This window comes from Phallusia mammillata, chromosome 5 (genome assembly GCF_965637545.1).
Source record: "Phallusia mammillata chromosome 5, kaPhaMamm4.hap1.1, whole genome shotgun sequence".
Lineage (NCBI taxonomy): Eukaryota > Metazoa > Chordata > Ascidiacea > Phlebobranchia > Ascidiidae > Phallusia > Phallusia mammillata.
In genome coordinates this window covers 24,497,080-24,517,673 of record NC_137256.1, presented here as the reverse complement: position 1 = coordinate 24,517,673, position 20,594 = coordinate 24,497,080, and the positions used below count along the sequence as shown (strand labels likewise).

Below are 20,594 nucleotides of genomic sequence, written 5' to 3'. Positions count from 1 at the left end.
AAAAATTACAAAACAAAACATTTTAATGTCTCTCTCTCTATATATATATATGAGTATAAAAGAATTTTAAATCAAAACAACTTTTAATTTCTAATTATATCTGTGCAAAATACATTAAACCAGTGATTTCCATAGTTATAAAAAGCATGAAGCACTACATTGTTGCATAAAAAAACGACGAAATTTCCAAGCAAAATTACAAAATGTTGTTCAATCAAATAATCAAAGTGAAACAACTTGTGACAAGGCAAAAGAAAGCACGTTCAAACATGGTTTAAGTTTTAGACGGTTTAAAGCCTATCTGTTTCAACGTCGATTTATTTTTATTTTAAAACTTTACAATTTGTAACGGTAGTGAATATTGTTCTGGCGTAACGCAAAACCATGCTCGCTTTTCATTTGACTTTTAAACGTTATTTATTTCAGTTTTCATTTAAAAACATTGCTCAATTTTTTTTAATTCGATGTCTGTTGGTTGCAAAACTGGGAAATCCCCATTGGCGGTGAAAATTATGATCTCTATGAAGCACAAATTGTTTGTTTGTTTGTTTGTTTGTTTGTTTGTTTCATTTTTATCATCGGTGGGCGGGCAACGCCTGAATGCGTTATGCTCACAATCAGTCCGTTGTTTATAATAATAGCGGAGCCGGAAAAACTACATCTCAGATATTTGAACCGATCTTGTATTAAATCCACGAGAAAAACTCGGTTGCCGTTTTGCCTTGTTGGAGTTCAGTTTCTCCAGCAGTTTATCAACAAAATTGGAATACAGAATGGGATTAAGGGCGCTGTTGATCGGCAGAAGAACGATCGCAGCTACTGCATATGAGATGCTGTCGATCTTTACTCCACTGAAGTTGATGAAAACCATGATGGACAGTGGAATCCAGCAACAGAAATCAGTGATGATCAGACGAATAATCTTGCGTTGAATTTCTGAAACGAGGTGGTCGCAAGTTATCAGTAAAGAGCGGAATCGTAAAAAAATTACTTTACTGATATGGAGCCTCTTGGTTTTCTCTGAACAAGAAATATAAGTGTTATTGTTTCAAGCAAAGAAATCTAAACAGTGACAAAATCATGCTTGGGCCAATAAAGTACCAAAATTGTTGGTAAACGATACAGTAGCCTACCTGTGTTTTTATTCGAGCCCTTGGATTTACTCTTTCGAATTTTCGTCGCTTTTTGGGCGCGAATCATAATTATGACGTAAGCAGTGGCAACAAACACGAAAGCCAAGAAGTTAAAGATTGAAATTCCGAGGGAATATTTCCAAGCGCGATCGCTTCTTGTAACAAAGAGATTTGGAACACATACGCTGTTGGCGCTGTAATACCTGAACAATAAGCATACATAATAACAACTTACTAAAAGAAGTTTATAAGTTCCAAGGTGTGAGCTGGTTATAGAAATCAAACAAGTATTTCATAAATAGATTTTAATTTGATGCATTTTGTCTTTTTCTAGGGCGACATTGCGCTAAGAGTAGAAATGTTGGAATCAATTTTGAAACCACTGTGAATTTATGACTTTAGAATCAGGCAATATATGCATAGGTTCAATATAATTATTACAAATAACTTTAAACATTATTTATCTGGCGTTATAATTAGCAACCGGGCTTGTACATGACTTCAAGATTCCAAAACAGTAAGGACCAATACGAAGCTGAAATAATTCTTTCATAGTACGTCAGGCCTGTTGCAGACACTCAAGCAGTCCCATTTAGCAATACATAAATTGGGTAAAAAAATATGGCCTTTGGTGGGATTCGAACCCTTAGATGTTCATCGCTTAGTTGTACTTACCCAAAATAATTAGCAATGTTCAGGAAGTTTGAGTTAGGTGCATGAGTTGCAAGGAATCCTTCAATTTCGTGCCAATTGGAAAATCCTTCCAGAAAATTGATGTCAGTTTTTGTGGTGTTGGCGAATTTCGGAGAATATGTGAGAAGCTTGGTCACAAATGATTTCGCGCTTGTAAAGTGAACGATTATGCCACCGAAGAAGACATTGTCCCTCAATAAAGCTTTCTCGACAAACGTTTGCTGGAAGACATGCGAGAGAGGTACCAGCGCTGCGGCCAAGGATAAAAGCCATGCGAGAGAAATAAGCAGGAACATCTGGGTTGCAGTCGGCTTATTCATAGACTGGATTGGCTGCAAGAAAAACACTAGCTTAAGCTTCCTCATGATGTGGAGTTCACTTAGATCAGTGGTTCTCAAACTTTTTTATTGTCGGGGCCAAATGGTATTTTTTAAGTGTGTAGGGAGCCGCAAAAAAACGAAACCTTGAGAAAATCACTAAAGATTATGACTTTAAAAGCTAAAATAGCAATGTTTGGTGGTTTTGTGAGGTCTGGTGCGAGCCGCAAAATAAGTAGTTGGGAGCCGCATGCGGCCCCGAAAACCGAGTTTGAGAACCACTGACTTAGATGCACCTGACTTAAGTAAAGCATACTTTTTTCACTTAAGTAAAACACACTTTTTTTCTATTTAACTTAAGTAAAGCATACTTTTCCACATATTTTAAGTAAAGCACACTTTCCCACATATTTTAAGTAAAGCACACTTTTCCACATATTTTAAGTAAAGCATACTTTTCCACTTAACGTAAGTAAAGCACACATTTTCGTAAAATATACTTTTTTACTTAACTCAAGCAAAGTATTTTTTTACTTAATTTAACACACCAATACCCGACTAAATTCAGTCCACTCAGTATCATGTAGCTTATGTTAATTACACTTAGGTCCCCTTAACTTAAGTTGGTCACACCCAGGGCCAACAAACAAACAATAAAACTGTTGGTCTAATTTTTCGCATTTAAATTCGCTTGATCTAAGTCAGTGGTTCCCAAACTGTGGGCCATGGCCCAGTAGTGGGTCACCAAGACATTTTCAATGGGCCACAGACCCATTTGAATAGATTCTACTGTTTTGTAATACTGTATATGTTATGCGCTTTGTTTTGAAAAACGTAATTTTTGCAAAGAATTCTGAATCTTGTAGCCAAATTTCAGGAGCATGTATCTCATTAAAAATAAATTGCTGGATAATTTCGCCTGTTTTTGAGTTTTTTTTTTTTGTGCCCAAATTTACAGCACGTGGTGGGCCAGGAATCGCTATTAAATAGACATTTGGGCCACAGACCAAAAAAGTTTGGGAACCCCTGATCTAAGTTAAGGCTTAAGCATATACTTAGGACCAGGTTTTTTTTAAGGTTTGGTTTGGGTGACCGCTAAGTAGTTTTAAGAGACCGCAAGTGTTTCATTTAAATACCAAAAAATAGCCATATTTGCTTATTTGGGAAATCGCTGGAGAAATTTGGGGTCGGCAATCTTTTTGACACTGCGGACCGTTTTTGAAAGTGAAATTTTATCGCGGACAGGTCTTCAAGAAACTACAAATATTAAGCCAAAAAACGAGATACATGGCCAAAATGTTTTAGAGCATTTAACCTGAAAATTTATATGGCCCGGTAACGAACTCATCGCGGACCGGTGGGTGCCGACCACCGCTTTAAGTTATTTAATTCCAATTAGTTCAAGTAAACTTACCCGAAATATCGCGTAAAGTCGACTTGCAGTGAGTAATATCATAGTAAGTGTTGAAGTCTCACTCGAAAGCACAACCAGCACTCCCATAGCAACACAGGGTCGACTGGTGAGCCATGAGAGTGATTGTGAGCAATAACTTCCACTGTACACTGCTCCTGCTATTCCCAGCATTAACAAATAAATCGCCATCAGAAAATCGGCAACAGCTAGATTTAACACCAGCATGTGGTTGGTAACCAAGGAAGCGGTCCGTCGTTGCTTCACAAACATTTTGATCGTGTTTATCTCGCCATAAATGACAACCTGCAAAAGAGGTTCACAAAAATGCATAATTTGTCCGTAGCAAAATGTAAAGGAAATGTATGCTGTTTGCATGGACCAAACTGTTGCAAAATTGATCGTCAAATTAGTCAAGTTTTTGTGCTGATGCTCACAAGCTTGTGGATTCTAATCCCGCCTCGACCAGCTTTACAAGCCGAACCAGAGTTGTAAACGGGCCTGAAATTGGAGCCCGAACCCAAAAGTACAAGCCCGAAACCCGGCCCGAACCCGAATCTTTTTTGAGAAGCCCGTTTAGGACCGAAAGATTGATTGACAGGCCTATATACTGAAGCCTCAGGAAAGACATAGGCAACAAACACAATAGACAATTGGTCTTGAACAAGGCGTTTTAGGGCTGTTTGACATTAGGCCAGGTCCAGCAACTGGCTACTTAGATAGATAAATTTATTCAAAAAAATACTGACACAGACTGTGAAGCCACGCCTGAATCAGGCCCGTTTTTTAAGAAACCAAAACCCGAACCCGTCCCGACAAACAAGTCCGAGCCGAACTGCACTAAAATAGCTCTATGAGCAGACCAGTAAACTTATTGTTTATCATAAACATCCTCTAATCCAGTGGTTCTCAACTCGTTTCAGGCCATGGACCACCAATTCAATTAAATAAATATCGTGGACCAGTCCAATGTTAAGTAAGGATAAAGAAAGCATCCACAACAAGCATAGTAGCTTGAAATATATTCCCTGCAATACAGAATTTCGAGGAGTGATATCGAACAACTGAGAGCTAACAATAAATACCCAACACCTTGGATGAGCTTTTTTGTCCTAAATATTCAGTAAACTATATGCCATTAGTTCCAGTTTATCACCAAACACAATTAATGCCCTGTGGACCACCTAAAAAGTCATTAAGGACCACTAGTGGTCCATGGTCCACCAGTTGAGAACCACTGCTCTATTTAATATTGTGTTCACTATGGCTTGATGCATTTTAAGCTAAACAAACCGAGTTTATTATTTCACTTCCACTCACCGAGTTTCCCACCAGAGCTAGAATTCCCATAATCCAAACCACAGCTCTTAGTATTGGATTGCCGATTAGTTCATATCGAGAGGAGAGCTGATTCTCGCTTTCCGGTTTCGGCGATGATGGACACTCGTCGCTCCAATCCTCGCAATCGCCAACTCCATCAAACATCTAAAAATTGATGAAACAATATGTGATGTTATACAAGTTGTAAATTATACTCGGAGTTAAAAAGTAAAAATTGAGTCCAAAGATGGGTTGAGTGGGTTGCATGGGTTGCATTTCCATGTGGCATACACTAGAAAAAGTTTCTAGCACGTGGTGTCATTCGAACCCACGACAGAAATCTTTCTGGGACTCGTGCTTTACCAACTGAGCTACACAGGCTCAGTGGAAAAACCGCCGAAGCCTCATATGCTGCACATGTCAGCTTCGTATTAGCGGTTCGCCCAATTGGCCAGTAATCAGTTAAGATGAACATAAATTCATAACTGGGATCAGCCCTGAAGCGTCTATGCAAACCAGCGATCACTGTGTACACTCATATATAAATCACGCCAGGCCAGAAACATTGAAAGTGCTATAGCAAATCCACCGCGGTCACCAAGCATTTCCATATGGCAAGACGCAGGCTAGAAAAACCTGGCCTGGGTGGGATTCGAACCCACGACACGAGCACTGTTGCGTATCTTAGTAGTTGTGTCATTACACAACAAATCGAGTGATTAACTCAACAAAACATTACGAAAACACTCTGAGTAAGAGTTAGCCGTGGTAATCAAAAGTTCCATATTGGTGACGTTACCTGGATCATGTTTTTTTTTCCTAATTTAAAAACTAAGTTACTTCGTTTTAATTTGGGTCAAAACAAATCTCAAAAATTAGAACTTACAGAACTTTACCAAACTAGTTATGGAAGATGTAACTTACTTCTCGTTTTTTTTGTGATGTAATAAAGCTTACCTTTTTACGTCTTACGAACAAAGGTCGTTTGTTTTCGCAATAAAACCTTCCGTCTTCCAATGTACAATTCAACTCGTCTTGTGCATTGTCACAGTTGATTGTGAAATCACAAATGCGAGATTGTTTAATCGACACCTGACGAAAAAGATTGTTTAAAATGATTTTGTACCTTTTGTATAAAATGTTGAAAGTCCGACAGGACTTTTCGAATCGGGTTTGGGCGTTAGTTTAAATATTCTTGATTGGGGTCTGACCTTGAGTTGATAGTACCACAGGCTTATTAAAGGCATTGTACCGAATCCGTCGGTCACCAAGCATTCCCATATGGCAAGGCTTACAGATTCAGTGGGATTCGAACCCACGACAGTAGAACATATTCGAATTACTTGGTTTAAATCAGAGGAATTCCCAGTTAGGGGGTAATTTTGTAATTTGTAGGGGAGAATTTGTGTCACAATATTAATCTCTTACTGGTTGGGTGTGCATTTTTTTCCGTAAAGTTAATGATACATAGTACAAAGAGGAATATTAGAGGCTATAAAGCTTATAAACGAGAGTTTAATTTCTGTTCTAAGAATTACATTAAAAAGTTAATGTAAACGATATTTGAGCAAACTAAATTTGTAGGGGGGCATTAGATTTGAATATCGACTAAAAAGGTGCACAGGACAATAAAAGGTTGCAAACCACTGCTTTAAACGTTTTACAAACCTTACGACCGTTCATCGATGGGCAATAAAATCTTCTCGGACACGATTTCTTCCTCTCATCGGATCCATCGTCGCAGTCCAAGTAGCCGTCACATTTTTTACTTTTCGGGATGCTGATCGATTTTCCGTTGTTGTTCGGGCATAGAAATCGGTTCCGACACAATCGCTCATCCGCTAAATTGACGTCGCACGTTAGGATGCCGTCGCAGACTTTCTTGGCGGAGATTTTGAAAGTCCGAATTATTTTCGTTCCGTTGGGATATAATCTTGGAGTCTGTAAACGAACTTAGGGTTGATTTTCGGCAATAAAAGGAAGTTTTAGAGAAAGTGGAAACCAGCGTTGGGAGTCGGTTAAAAATTCCACAAACAAATTTGTAAGTTGTCCTTTATAGCGTTTTTAACAACAAAACTTTTTCTGAACAGGCGTTTCGTCCACCAGGTAGCATATTTAACAAATTTGTCATTTAACTGGTGTAATGCTACACAAAATACTAGATGTTTTTCAAAAACTTAGTTTTGCTAACGTTTTGCCCACCAGAACGATAGGGCTTTCTTCAGATTAATGAAGTATAACGAACACACAAAATATCACACAATAGTGGTAGATACTTTTTTAACAACAGAACTTTCTATCGTGATCGGGTTTCGTCCCCGGAAGTATCCTGGGTTCGAATCCCGTGAACGACAAAGGACAATTTTCATTTCTCGGACTGCCGCCTGATTGTCGACAAATACAATAAAAAAAAAAAAAAAACTTTCTATCGTGACCCGAATACTTAACCACAGTCGGTTTGTGATTTATCGCGCGCTGTCAAGTCTTTAGAATATTTATAATTGTGCGGTCACAAGTGATTATGACAACTTCTTTGTTATGCTACGTTTTTACTTTGGTACCGTTCTCTGACGTCATAATTTCCATTCTATGTGACGTCGCTGTAGGGAATTATAAAAGAGACGTGGTCCCATGAGGCTTGGGAGTGGCAAATGAAATTCGTCTGGTTGTTCAAGCGTAACGATAATAAAAAGGTTTCGGGCCACTTTACCAAATAAACGCGTTACACTTAACTGACTAAAGCTCGGTCTTACGTAAGCTTTGCATGTAACAGACGAAGTCTTTGATTTTCTGACGCTGTAACTTGAATTGGTGCACTTGAAACCGGATGAGGCCAAGCAAGACGCACGACACTCGTCCTCCGGATAACCAGGGGGGAAATCCCAGTTTGAGGGTTGTCTGCTTGGCACGGGACAGTCCCCTATTCCATCACAGATCACCCCTGTGGCCGCCACACATCTCTTACTGCACCTGAGTTTGATCAATAAAATTCGTTGATTTTGATTTTTAAAGTTGACCAAACACAAAAGTCGCGTCAATTTAATAGAATTTACTTCACAAACCTATTTTTTATATTGCTGTTGCTTTAATAATTTTAATGCACATGGGAAGCGCTGAAACGATATTCTATCAGTCCCGGAAAGACTCCTGCCGTGGGTTCTAATCCCACCGAAGGTTAGATTTATCTAGCCTATGCCTTGTCATATGGTGGTAAATGTTTGGTGACCGGCTGATTCGGTATGGCGCCTTCAATGGACCTGGCGTACTTTGATTTATACGAGTGCACAGTGATCGCTGGTCTATATCGACGCCTCAGGGCTGATCCCAGTTATGAATTTATGTTCATCTTAACTGATATTCAATCAAAAACTCCAACAGACTGCATGGTGATTGGCGAGAATGTGAAATCATTTTCAAATAACAGAAATAGTCAATAAAGAGATTACAATTTGTATTTTGCCCAAATGGCATCATCAGATATAATACAATTAATATGTTTTGCATTTACCCCCCCAAAATTCTACTTAAACTATTTATTTCAATGTTTTGTTTCTATATTTTTACCTGCATCGCCTTCCCTTCTCTTGCTGTCTGCCAAACGTACAAGGCAACGTTCCCTTGCAAAACGAAAATCTGCATCAAAAACATTTTGAAACAAACTATTATGAAATGGCCGCTGACGAAGCATAAAACTTAAGCATGATGTTATTTTTTCCTAAAACCTAATTCTAGTAGCATTTATCGGGTTGTTTAACTGGTTTGGTGAGACAAGTGTTGTTACCTCCAATAAATTGGAGAGACGTACCCGAAAAGACAACATATATGGCCAATGTCTTGTTTAAAACACAATGTTTGCTTTGTACAGCTTACCTAATGAAAAAGTTTAACAACGCAATTGTGAACACGACAACACAGGTTAAAGCCGACTTGGCCGTCTCGTTGTCTTTAGAGTCAATGCTGCTGGCCAGAAATGGTTTTTACATTGTAAAATTAAATCTATTTTAACGTCCAATATAGGTTAAACATAACCGTTTTAACATAACTCCGCTCTTTATTGTGGTGTTTAACAAGAAAGATAATGTCTCACATAAACTATTTGAATAAATAATATTTGGTTAATCAATGTTGAGTAAACATTTTTCACACCGTAGTTCGTTTCGAATTTTACAGGAATTTATGCGAACTGCGCTTGCGGCGGTTACCATGGTTACCTCTCGTCTCTTCGGTTTCTGCAGTCGCGTTTTCCATCGCAGATGCTCGATCGATTCAAACAAACGCTTACATTTAATTTTGGGTTGCACACTACCTCTCCCGTCTTGCAAGGAAGTCTGGAACAGAAATAAAAGAGTAAACCCATTATTCTACATCAGTGGTTCTTAACTAGTGGTACGCCAGAGCTGTTAAGGTAAGGAGCTTTCTGTTGTACTTAATTTAAATCACATGCAGCGGGTTTCATGTTTGTTTCGTTAAACTCTTACCGTTTTAGCTTGTTGTTGTTTTGAGTCCTGAGTTGCACAAAACTACAGATTCCGACCGGTAGGACTTCACACAGACACTCGTCTGACAAATCTGAACACTCGATGACGCTGTTACACACCTTCGATTTTCGGATTATCATCGAGTTATCCAAACATTTAAAACATTTTCCACTGTCAAATGTCGCATTGGGTTTTCTTATGTCTCTGAAATTAGAAATGTTTTTTTTTGTCAGATTGAGATTTGGATTCGTGGGTTCGAATCCCGCTGCTTACCTTCCATCTTCTGCCAAGTTTGTTTTGTAACAAAGATCAGCGCCGTCGTCACAATCCTGGACATTATCCCACAATAGTTGTTGCGGTAAACGACAAATTTTCCCGTTTCTGACACATTTAAATCCAACTCCATTCTGCCAATCGTCATCTTCCGGGCAACCATTGCACGCATTTCCATCACATACAGTTGAGCGCAAAACACATTTCTTGCTTTTCTGACATTTGTAATGTGTTGGGCAACCGACGTCACATGGCGTCAAACCCTGACACGTGACTGTGGCGTTGCAGAGGTAGTCTCGGTGCAGCAGACAAGTCTTGTTCAATGGTGACACCGTGCAACTAAATACAATAAAATTGATGATGTTTAAACCGTTTTGTGAATGACTTTTACCTACTATCAAAAAACTTTTATTCTAGTGAGTAAAATAAAATTCGAATCTTGTTCTAAGTGAGTAGTTTCTTGTATTTTCTTGTATTAAGTAATTCTCTTCCAGCAGTTTTTTTACACAAATATTTGATGTCCCATACGGTTTGTTACATTCTTTAGAAAGTGAACCTCAGTTTGGAAAAGTTGTATACCACTATACCTGATATAAAGTCTTGAACTTTTTCCAACTGCGGAAATGTTGTTTATTTCATCGCTGCCATCGCAATCTTCTAATCCGTTGCAAAATTTGTTTGCGTTTATTCTACTCCCGTTCTTACAATAGAAATCTGAAAGAGATAATAGAAATCATAAAATAAATAAAACAAACTCGAAATTAAACGTTGAGTAAAGAATAAAGTTTAAACATTGAAAAACGGTGAAAGTTTAAACGTACAAGTAGACAGCAGGCCAATATATATTTTTGTGAAGCAAAATTAAATAAATACATGTAGCCAGTGGTGGGATTCAGCCGGTCCGCACCGGTTCTATAGGACCGTCTCACGAAATTTTATGAGATCAGCGAACCGGTTAGCATTACTAGTTACTTGTCAATGGACTTTTTGTAACAGAACCGAATAAAAAATATGACTTTTGTGAAAGAACGGCCTGACAAAAAATGTGAATCCCACCACTGCATGTAGCCTAAATATTGAAACCAAATATCATTTAAATTGACAAAAAAATAGTCTCTAACCTGTTTGAAGAGATCCCTGAATTGCAAAAGTTGTGAGGATAGTTAAACATGCAAACAACATTCTGCATGCTGTATTTACTAAGTATTGTCAGCGCACAACACCTAAATTGCCGGGTCTTCCGCCTATAATGCATACAAAGCGAAACTTGATTAATGAAGCAGTATACTACAGCCTTCACACTGTTCGGCTTGGTTCGTGTAAACAACTACTTGGGGCAATACGTAAAACTGAAGCCCGTTGGACCTCACATGTACCTTTTGTGCTCTTTATTTCCTTATGCTGATAACTAGGGCGATTATTTTTTGACATAAAAAACGAAAAAATTTGACCTACAAATTGACAATTTTGACAAATTTTGACTTTAAAAAACTCTATTTTGACAAAATTTTGACCTATGAAGAATTCAAGTAGTTAAATTACGCATTATTGTTCAAAAAGTTAAAATACGGCTAGGCTAATCTAACTAGAGCGAAAGAATGTGCAAAAGTCTAACAGAAGGACAAAAATCTGAACACAGACCTAGCCTATTCTGAAAAGGGAATGAGCTAATTAAAAATCGCTGCCGAAAAACTGCAGCTAAGACACAACGAAAATTATTCAATACATTTGTCTAAACGAAAGATACATGAAGTATCTAAACCGAAGCAAGAGCTGTGTTGAGCATCACGCCATATCAACCTAATTATTTCACTCATTTGAAGGTTTATGATTCGCAATAATTAGGAAATGGGCCAATTACAACAGCATAAAGTAGGCTACAAGGTGTAAAATGAATAGTTCACTGGCAGTGCAACCTCTACAACACCACGACAATGCAGTTTGTAAACAATTTTAACTTTGTAAAAAAATGACTTTGTAAACAATTTTGACAATTTTTGACCCATTCTAAACATTTTGACAAACTTTTGACTTTTTTTGACAAGTCAAAAAATAATCGCCCTACTGATAACGTTTGAATTCGTTGTGCAGCCATTTCCGGCCTTGTTTATATGCTTTTTTACGAAATCAGATCAATATATTCCAAAACATAGCTTGGCTACGTAGCGAACGTAATACACAAAGCTCGTTTGAAACTCGCTGTAATCTAAACATTTATCAAACTCTTTAAATCATTTGTATCTTGATATACATCCGGTATTAATTAACAAAGTAATTTATTTCGCCCAAATTGACATTTCTAATTATTTGCTAAAGAAAGATCACATACTGATTCAAATATATTAAACCTTTCAAACCTTTTTATCCTATTTGTTCCCGCTTAGCACATAGCAGTTAGGCTACCACTGCAAAAATAAGCAAGGGTAGAAAAATCGTTTCATTAAGCACAACAAATACTAATAGTTTAGATGAGTTTGTAAACAGAAATGTTTCGACGGATTTTCATTGTTTTTCACTCTTCATCCGCAAAGTGAAACGGGAAATTGAGGAGCATCCGCTTTACGCGTTTCCTTTTCTGTATTGATTCAAGCGTAACAATGGCATACGCGAATAAAATGTTGTTGAGTTGAGTTAATTTTGCTTGGTGAATGCACGCGTAGCGAATTGCACTAATACAATCACCAAGTCGGAAATAGCTGCGCAACGTTGAAACGTTATTAATTGAGCGTAAAACAGTAAAGGGCACAATTGGTGGAGAGTGGTTGAATGCGCTGCAGCTACACCGTATTATAAAGCGTTATGTGACTGGGGCTCACAAGAAAGTGAGGTTGGCTCAGTGTTGGTAAAACGACTGGGGAGAAAACGTTGCTGGAACCAGTCGAGGGGCCATAATACGTATTATTAGTACTAACCACCCGTGTTAGGGGGAGATGGTGGGGTTCGATAGAAAAAGAAACCCTGTAGCAAATAACAAGACGTCACAATGAAAAAATAAAGAACTATAACTTATGAAGAATTTTTCTAGCATTGTTTTAATAAAACGTTTAGTAAAATTGTTGAAACTGTTTATTTCCACTATTGAATACATTAAAGCTTATGTGCTAAAAAATTGACTGCTAAACATGTGCAATACACCGTCCCGAGTCGTGCAAGCGATCACCAATCTCTTATCCGTTTCTAAATCGGTTTATTGTCGTCGCAGCCAGGATGTTATCGGTTCGTTCATGACTTTGTAACCAAAACATACACTACCTTGCATGCTTGTGAAGTAGTTGCAAAAACTTTCGAAAGATGTTTTTTCATCAATTGGTTTTCTCGACATTGACATTGCTTGGCTGTTTGGTCTTCGCTCAAGCCGCAAGTAAGTTTTAATGTTTCTAAATAAAGCTTTTTTGTTATATTTTTTAAATATTTTTTTTTGCTCTATATTGGCCTATGCAATGTATTTTAGATTATACAAACGAGCATAGTTGTGAAATGCTTTAAACACAGTCAACTTACGTGTGTAATCGCTCTTTTTAAACCAATTTAATGTGTTTTAATGTCAAAAAACACACTTTAAACCAGATTTTGCGACTTAATTTTCACTGCTAAATCTATCGTTTTTACGCAAACCTTTTTGCGCACCGTTTTATCAAATCTTTTGTATGAATCAAGTTGCAGTTACTGATGTGGCCTTCATATCACTGATGATGGCATGAGCATTTGCCGGAAAATTAGAATGATAAGGATATCGCTTTTTACGTCGATTTGAGCCGTTGTATTTCTCATTAACGGTTAAAATTGTGTGTTTTGAAGATTTTTACTGCGCTAATGGATCGACAATAGAAATCACAAAATTTTGCGACGGATCACCTAATTGCGACGGAAGTGACGAAATAAAGGCAAATGCGTCATGTCCTATGTGTCGCTATCCCTATATTGGGTGAGAAAAAAGTCTAAAAAATTGTTTCCAAGTGTTATTTTTTTAATAGATAAGTCAATAAATTAAATGTTTAAAAAGTCAGGCATTTACATTGTAGTTCAAAACTTCTCAAACGTCCTGCAAAATGTGTTTTGTTTTAAAGTAAGATTTAAACTAAAAAAACATTGCCAAATGTCAAAAGTTGTGGAGCATCGATTTTACACATGTTGATTTTAGCTGTACAGTTTTCCCGCTCAATCACACTTGTCTGCTGCACCGAGACTACCTCTGCAACGCCACAGTCACGTGTCAGGGTTTGACGCCATGTGACGTCGGTTGCCCAACACATTACAAATGTCAGACGAGCAAGAAATGCGTTTTGCGCTCAACTGTATGTGATGGAAATGCGTGCAATGGTTGCCCGGAAGATGACGATTGGCAGAATGGAGTTGGATTTAAATGTGTCAGAAATGGAAGAATTTGTCGTTTACCGCAACAGCTTCTGTGGGATAATGTTCAGGATTGTGACAACGGCGCCGATCTTTGTTATTCGCCTAAATCAAGTTTGTCAGATGGAAGGTAACAATATGAAATACTTCCATTTTCGTGTAACTTTGTATCAGTACAGTCTAGTGTTGTGTGATCGTACGTATATAGGTTAATGAGATCATAAAATCATAAAATTACGTCACAACACAGTTGAACTCATATGATGACGTCATGCAAAATTAAAAGTCTCTATGACGTCATTAACCCTGTTTTAGTATAACGAACATGGGCAAATAACAGGAGAGACTGAACAACGATATTCAAGAAAACGTACAAACCAATAAAAATTTTGTATTTGAACGCGCTGCTGATGTTGGTTGACATTTGACATGTTTACACTGATTGTTTGTAAATTTGCAGAGACATTCGACAATTTGTTGGTGTGTCATTCAACCAACAAAGATGCTCTCGTTGCCTTGATGATTTAATGTTGGTGCCACGACACCAAGTTTGTGATGGAATAATCAACTGTGCAGACTTATCGGATGAGTGCCTGTGTGAAAAACAAGTTTCGAATATTTGCAATCATGTGAAACTTCGAACAGAAAGGTAAAAAGTTCTTTTAAGTTTGTGTAATGTATTGTTTGAATCAGTGGCTGATTAAGGGTCTGCTGGCCTGTAGGCACATTTTATAAGTGGCTCGAAAATCAGGGTTGCCAACTAAACAATTAGAATTATCAGTGTTGCCAAATCATTGTCACAAAGATCGTTGTTGCAATAACACAGGGTACCATGCAAAAGCTTTGTCATATGCCTATATAAATAACAACTTTGCACGTTTTTGCGATTGAAAACGCGTTAATTAGTTTTTGGAGGTCAATCTTACAGAGTAGACCGCTTTCAATACACAATAGTGCCAGTGTACTAAGACAGTGTTGACACATTGTTGATTGTTTATCATCTTTTTAGTTCGTTTAAGTTTTTTCTACTGATTTTAAAGTGACCTGGAGTTTTGACTAGCTTGTAGACACTTGCCTACTTTGCCCGATGGTTAATCCAGCGCTTGTTTGAGTATAAACGACTAAAAACTTTACATAACAAATATGACTTTCATTGATGAGTTTTGTTTTCTCACTAGGTTGCCAACTTCGTGTCTGCCTGGTCAGGTTTACTGTGGAAATGGAAACTTAACTAAATGCTTGAATAGGACGTCAGTTTGTGATGGAATTTCTGACTGCATCAATAATTTGGATGAAAAGTAAAAATAAAGAATGTTTTTTTTTCTTTTATTTGTTTTATACCAAAATTATTTTTGCAGTTTTAGTTGCTGCCGTGGGACTTTGTCCTGCTCCAAAGGATTGTTAACAGACGCTGGGATGCCCTGCAGGTAAACTGGCCTCAATTAATCTAAAAAAACAATAATTGCCAAACATTTCCAGTCAAGTACGGATAAAAAGTACGCAGGTCTATAAAATTTTGTTCTTTTAGATGTGATACCAGCCCTTGTTTTTACTCGACAAGTGTAAGGGGGGTTAAGAGTGGCGTTCTATGTAACGGGGTCGAAGACTGTGGATTCTACAGACTGGGGGTGAAAAGTCGCGTCGTGTGGGCAGTTCCCCCAGGGTTTCCACCAGATGAGTGCAATGCTACATGTCCGGATGTGCCGGGAAAATTCAACTGCACACTTCTTTCTGTAGGTGTTGTTGGTGCAGCTGTTGGACCACCATCCATGCAAATCTGCACAAAAAATGTAAGTTGTTTGGTGTAAACAGTGGTTCCTGTTTCTCGAAGTTTTTTTGGACCCCAACTCTAGGTAACTTTTCCGAACGGAACTAAAATTGTCAAACGTATTGGTGTTAGCAGTACGAAATTTTGTGATGGAGTGCTCGATTGCACAGGAGACTACATTGATGAGAAGAATTGTCCAAATAGGTAAAGCTAAAACAAATCTCTGATTCATGATTTCACGGACTTTCACAGGAATGGTTATGATATAAAGTCAGAGGTTCCAAGCTCTGCTATTTAGAAATGGTTTGTGTAACTATAAGTAATACTGATTTTGTTTTCTTGTGAAGTTTGATTAAAATTAACCCACCCAACAAACATTTAAAGTTTAAACAACTTTTGCTTTTATGTTTTGTTGTTTTCTGGTCCAGAAGTTATAAACTTTAGTAATTATATAATTTATCAGATTTTCTTGTCGGAGTGGAAATTTGGTCAGTATTCCAAAAAGCCAAGTGTGTGACGGCTATCAAAATTGTGATAATGGAACGGATGAGAGCAAGACATTGTGTCAGGCATCAGAAAGATTTTGCTGTAAATCTCTCAAAGGACAAAAGGTAAGAGGCTGAAAATATAAATGGAAAAGCATCAGCTAAAGCAGAGGTCACCAATCTTTCTTCACAGCAGGCAGGATAGGTTTAATATTTATTGGGGTGGGTCGTATAGTTTACAAGGCCTAATCTTTCCTAACTCGCCTGGCGAGGCGATTGTTATCATACCGCCAAGAGATCTTTTTACAATTTACTATTCAAAGTGTGGTGATGCGATTTTTCAAGTTAGTCTTATCTTCCAAGCAATGTTGCTATATTATGTCACAAGTGAAAGAAGACGACTGTTTGCGAACAATTAAAACTTGTTATTTTGTTTTGTCTTTGATGTAACAAACTGGCTTAGGATCATTCCTCTCTGTTGTAATCTTAAGAGACTAAGTAAAATTAATTCCACATGTTGCAGGAAAACTTTTGCAGGAAGTAAATTAACTTTTGAATGTTGCAAAGTTATAATTACAATTTGGCAAACCAAAAAATACCATCATGGGCCGTACCTGGCCTGTAGGCCGGAGTTTGGTGATCCCTGAGCTAAAGTGTGAAATTTAACACAGTATTTTTTATGAAATATAAACATAACTTTGAATTTTGCCAGGTTTCAGTTTCTACAAAAGTTGTTTGCGATTTTAACATAAACTGTGACAAAGCTGAAGATGAAATGAATTGTTCGAGTGTGGATGGAAGGTTTTATTGTGAAAATAAAAAACCATTGTTTGTTCGAAAAAACCAGGTTTGCCAACTGATTTGTTGTCTAACTCAAATCTGTTCTGTTTTTTTCTGTTTCTGTATTTCTAATTACCTGCCATGTAGTGTAACAAAACTAACTAAAACTTTTTGTAAGGTCCTTGATGGTCGTGGGGACTGCACTGATTGGAGTGACGAGTGTTCACAAAAGTTCAAATCTAGAGCGAATGTTTTGTCGTCAAGATATGAGTTGATTGCTAATCCCTTTCTTCGAGCGATTGTATGGATCATGGCATTACTCGCATTTTTTGGAAATCTGGTCTGATTTTTATCACCTAAACTCTCAACTTACTAAAATTATCTTCAAATGTTTAGATTGTCATTGTTGGGGAAATAAAATCTCTTCAAAAAGTTTTTTCAAAACCTCAAAAAGCATCACCAAGGACCAACCACATGCTGGTGTTAAATCTAGCTGTTGCCGATTTTCTGATGGCGATTTATTTGTTAATGCTGGGAATAGCAGGGGCAGTGTACAGTGGAAGTTATTGCTCACAATCACTGTCATGGCTCACCAGTCAATCCTGTGTTGCTATGGGAGTGCTGGTTGTGCTTTCGAGCGAAACATCTGTGCTAACAATGCTACTTTTAACTGGAAGTCGTTTATTTGCGGTCTACAATGTAAGTTGCTTTTGATATTAGACGAGGGTTTTTAGTTTTACTAAGTAAAGAACTATCTGTGCAACAAACCAGTTTACAACTAAGTTTCTGTTTTTAGCCGATTGCTTCCTTAAACAAACCCAGTTTTCGAGCTGTCCTCTTGATGATAATGCTCACTTGGACAATATCCCTCATTTTGGCTCTTGTGCCATTGTCAGCTTCTCAGCAAAGCAGTTTTGTGGAGCGTGCTTTGATTAAAAGCAATCCATTCTTCAGTAATGTGGTCGTTCACTTTGAGGCAGCCAAAAACTTCACCATAAAGTTGCTGACCTACTCGAAGCATTTGTTGTCCCAGCCAGACTCTTTGCTTCTGCAAGTGCAAGCGATGACGTCATGGAATAAACTTGAACAGTTTCTGGCAAATACCTCTCAGAGCAATCTTTTGACCATTTCCAACTACTTTGGGTAAGTTACGATGTGCAAAGCCACATATGCAGGGGTGCCAACATTTATAGCTAAATCTGGCATTTATCAGAGAATAATTGTTTTTTTAAACATTCTAAAAACCAAATTTATTTTATGTATAACACTTTTGCTTTAAAAGAATATGAAAGATTATTAGCATAACTGTGCATTGATGCTCACTCTAACACTTAAAAATAGAATCATTAATTAGTGTTTGTTTTGTGTGAACAGTTACTACAGCGCCAACAGTGTGTGCATTCCAAATCTGTTTGTTACCAGCAAAGACTGGTCGTGGCAATTCTCTCTTGCTATTTCCATCTTAAACTTCCTTGTGTTTGTATTTGTGGCTTCCACATACACAGCAATCATTTTGAAAGCCAGAAAATCAATCAACAAATCTCAGAGCGTCGGAAAGAAATCATCAGGTTGTATTTACAGATTTCTTATTGCATAAGTTAATTAGGAGTTGATTTTGTTTTTAAAACAGGCCGACTCAGGCCCTTAAGTGATGTGTTTTGCATAAATAATGTTAAAAAATTACAAACATAGAAGTTACAATATGCCAGGTCTGTTACACTAGTTAGCAGAAACCAAATACATAAAAAATGTTACTCTGTTGCTTACCTTACCCTTTTTTTTAAAGACTGCTTTTAACAGTTGTTTTTAAAAATTTCTGTAAAAACAATAGCTCTTCAACGCAAGATCCTTCGTCTGATCATCACTGATTTCTGTTGCTGGATTCCACTGTCCATCATGGTTTTCATCAACTTCGGTGGAGTAAAGATCGACAGCATCTCATACGCAGTAGCTGCGATCGTTCTTCTGCCGATCAACAGCGCCCTCAATCCCATCCTGTATTCCAATTTTATCGACAAGATTTACACGAAATGTAAAGGAAAGGTTGAAGTCAGCCTTCAAGTGGAATCTCATCAACTTCTTAATCTTCCAAACACAACAAAAACCGGACTGACAAACAGAAAAACAGAGTCACAGGTTGTGAACAAGGCTTCATCATCTGTGGCTGAGTGATGGAGTCTCAACAGCTTGTTTTGTTAAAGTAGCGTCGATGTTTTTTAATATTAATACCACTTTAACACTAATGATTAAATCATTTTTTTACTTATTGTGTTAAGAAATGCCAAAATTTGTCTGGTAGCCACATCTGGCCCGCATGGGAAAGGTTTCTGACCTGGCTTGACATTGCCCAATTCTTTAAAACCTATTTATGAGTGATGAGTCTTGGAAACTAAAGCATTTTATTGCAATACTTTATAAATACTTTTACATCTTATATTCAATCTTAAAAACGGCAGCAAGATATAAATATTATAACAGATATGTCAAAATCTTGTGTATAAAAAAAATAATTTCACTTTGTTTTTATCATCTGTTTCTACCAATGTAAATATATCAGTTGGTCAACCTGGTTTAGTCAAACTTTTAATGTGCATTATCAATACAGAATTGAACCCTGAATTTGTTTTCACAGATTCTCTGGTATGTGTAGCGGTCAAGTGCTTTAAAACTACCATTATGGCACTTTGGTTCGACTAAGCATTAAGTAATGGAAAGTTTCGCAAGCATGATTTTTCGTTCCATGGAAACTAAATGCTGCTTTTGGGACATATGGCATTGAGCGGCGTAACTTTACTATTCCATGTGTTCTCATGATTCAGTAACTGTCCTGATATGTTCCAACAGCCTGACCATAAGATAGACTGGTGCGTAAACAGGGGTTTTCGAAATAATTGTGCAATCCGTTGCAGTGCTACATATCTTTGCAAGCGTTTAACTTCAACTGATGTGAGTAAAAGAAGTTATTTTTTTGCAATGATCGCATTAAAAGGAGTATCAGTTTGAAAGCCAATGTTTTATCGTTGATCTTTTTCTTTTCCATCGTATACGTTCCGTGAGATAAATGAGACTTGATGTGTGTTGCGTAGGCCTACCATATTTTCATCACCAAAAACGAGGACACATTCCCGACAAAGAAAATTAAAACCTTATGCCAAAAGAAAATGAGGGCACAAAATATATTGAACGTGCCCAAAGAAAATTAAGGCACAAGATATTTTACGAATTTCACGCAGTCAATTGTTATAGTCCAATTTCAATTGACAATGGCCACAACTCGCACCGTTTGGCCGGTTTTAAAGACACAATTGTTATTTAGGTATTTAGTAAATACTGAAAATTCAAAAAAGGAGGACATTTGGGTATTTTTTATTGTCCTTGGAGGACAACTTGCTTTTCGTTGAAAAGGAGGACATGTCCTCCAAAAAGAGGACGTATAGTAGGCCTAGTGTTGCGTAACCAGAATAAAAGACAAGAACTAAATTGATATTTTGTCGATTATGTCGGCTCTATGCAGCAAGCGTTAAGAATCGTAACAATGAACTTACTCGCTACTGCAGACCGCCTTGTTTGAGGGCTTCAGCCA

The 20,594-nt window shown here is 37.5% G+C and overlaps 2 protein-coding genes across 2 annotated transcripts; one reads left to right on the top strand and one right to left on the bottom strand.

The window, feature by feature from the left end:
- Positions 1–63: 63 nt before the first annotated feature.
- Positions 64–10,807, bottom strand: LOC145229720 (uncharacterized). Its single transcript, XM_080095052.1, has 14 exons — positions 10,747–10,807; positions 10,213–10,339; positions 9,626–9,964; positions 9,353–9,556; positions 9,086–9,202; positions 8,439–8,507; positions 7,628–7,844; positions 6,543–6,815; positions 5,832–5,966; positions 4,875–5,039; positions 3,558–3,860; positions 1,809–2,158; positions 1,134–1,336; positions 64–936 (listed from the first exon to the last, which is right to left on the bottom strand). The coding sequence occupies exons 1-14, from the start codon at positions 10,805–10,807 to the stop codon at positions 656–658; spliced, it is 2,844 nt and encodes a 947-aa protein (XP_079951178.1). The 3' UTR covers positions 64–655.
- A 2,705-nt stretch (positions 10,808–13,512) lies between these two features.
- On the top strand, positions 13,513–20,092 carry LOC145228304 (uncharacterized). The gene is made up of 14 exons (XM_080093323.1): positions 13,513–13,550; positions 13,767–14,108; positions 14,439–14,627; positions 15,157–15,276; positions 15,337–15,405; positions 15,507–15,768; positions 15,832–15,950; positions 16,210–16,357; positions 16,944–17,078; positions 17,190–17,351; positions 17,408–17,710; positions 17,808–18,154; positions 18,386–18,579; positions 18,843–20,092. The coding sequence occupies exons 1-14, from the start codon at positions 13,528–13,530 to the stop codon at positions 19,181–19,183; spliced, it is 2,754 nt and encodes a 917-aa protein (XP_079949449.1). The 5' UTR covers positions 13,513–13,527; the 3' UTR covers positions 19,184–20,092.
- Positions 20,093–20,594: the final 502 nt, after the last annotated feature.

Bases quoted from the DNA above. Each gene is read 5' to 3' on its own strand.
- LOC145229720 (XM_080095052.1), bottom strand. From the start codon at position 10,807: ATGTTGTTTGCATGTTTAACTATCCTCACAACTTTTGCAATTCAGGGA. The intron at 5,040-5,831 runs GTAAGCTTTATT...ATCAATTTTTAG, and splicing joins TGTTCGTAAGACGTAAAAAG to ATGTTTGATGGAGTTGGCGA. The intron at 3,861-4,874 runs GTGAGTGGAAGT...CCTCTTTTGCAG, and splicing joins TAGCTCTGGTGGGAAACTCG to GTTGTCATTTATGGCGAGAT.
- LOC145228304 (XM_080093323.1), top strand. From the start codon at position 13,528: ATGTGTCGCTATCCCTATATTGG. The intron at 15,406-15,506 runs GTAAACTGGCCT...TTGTTCTTTTAG, and splicing joins GACGCTGGGATGCCCTGCAG to ATGTGATACCAGCCCTTGTT. The intron at 17,079-17,189 runs GTTTGCCAACTG...ACTTTTTGTAAG, and splicing joins TGTTTGTTCGAAAAAACCAG to GTCCTTGATGGTCGTGGGGA.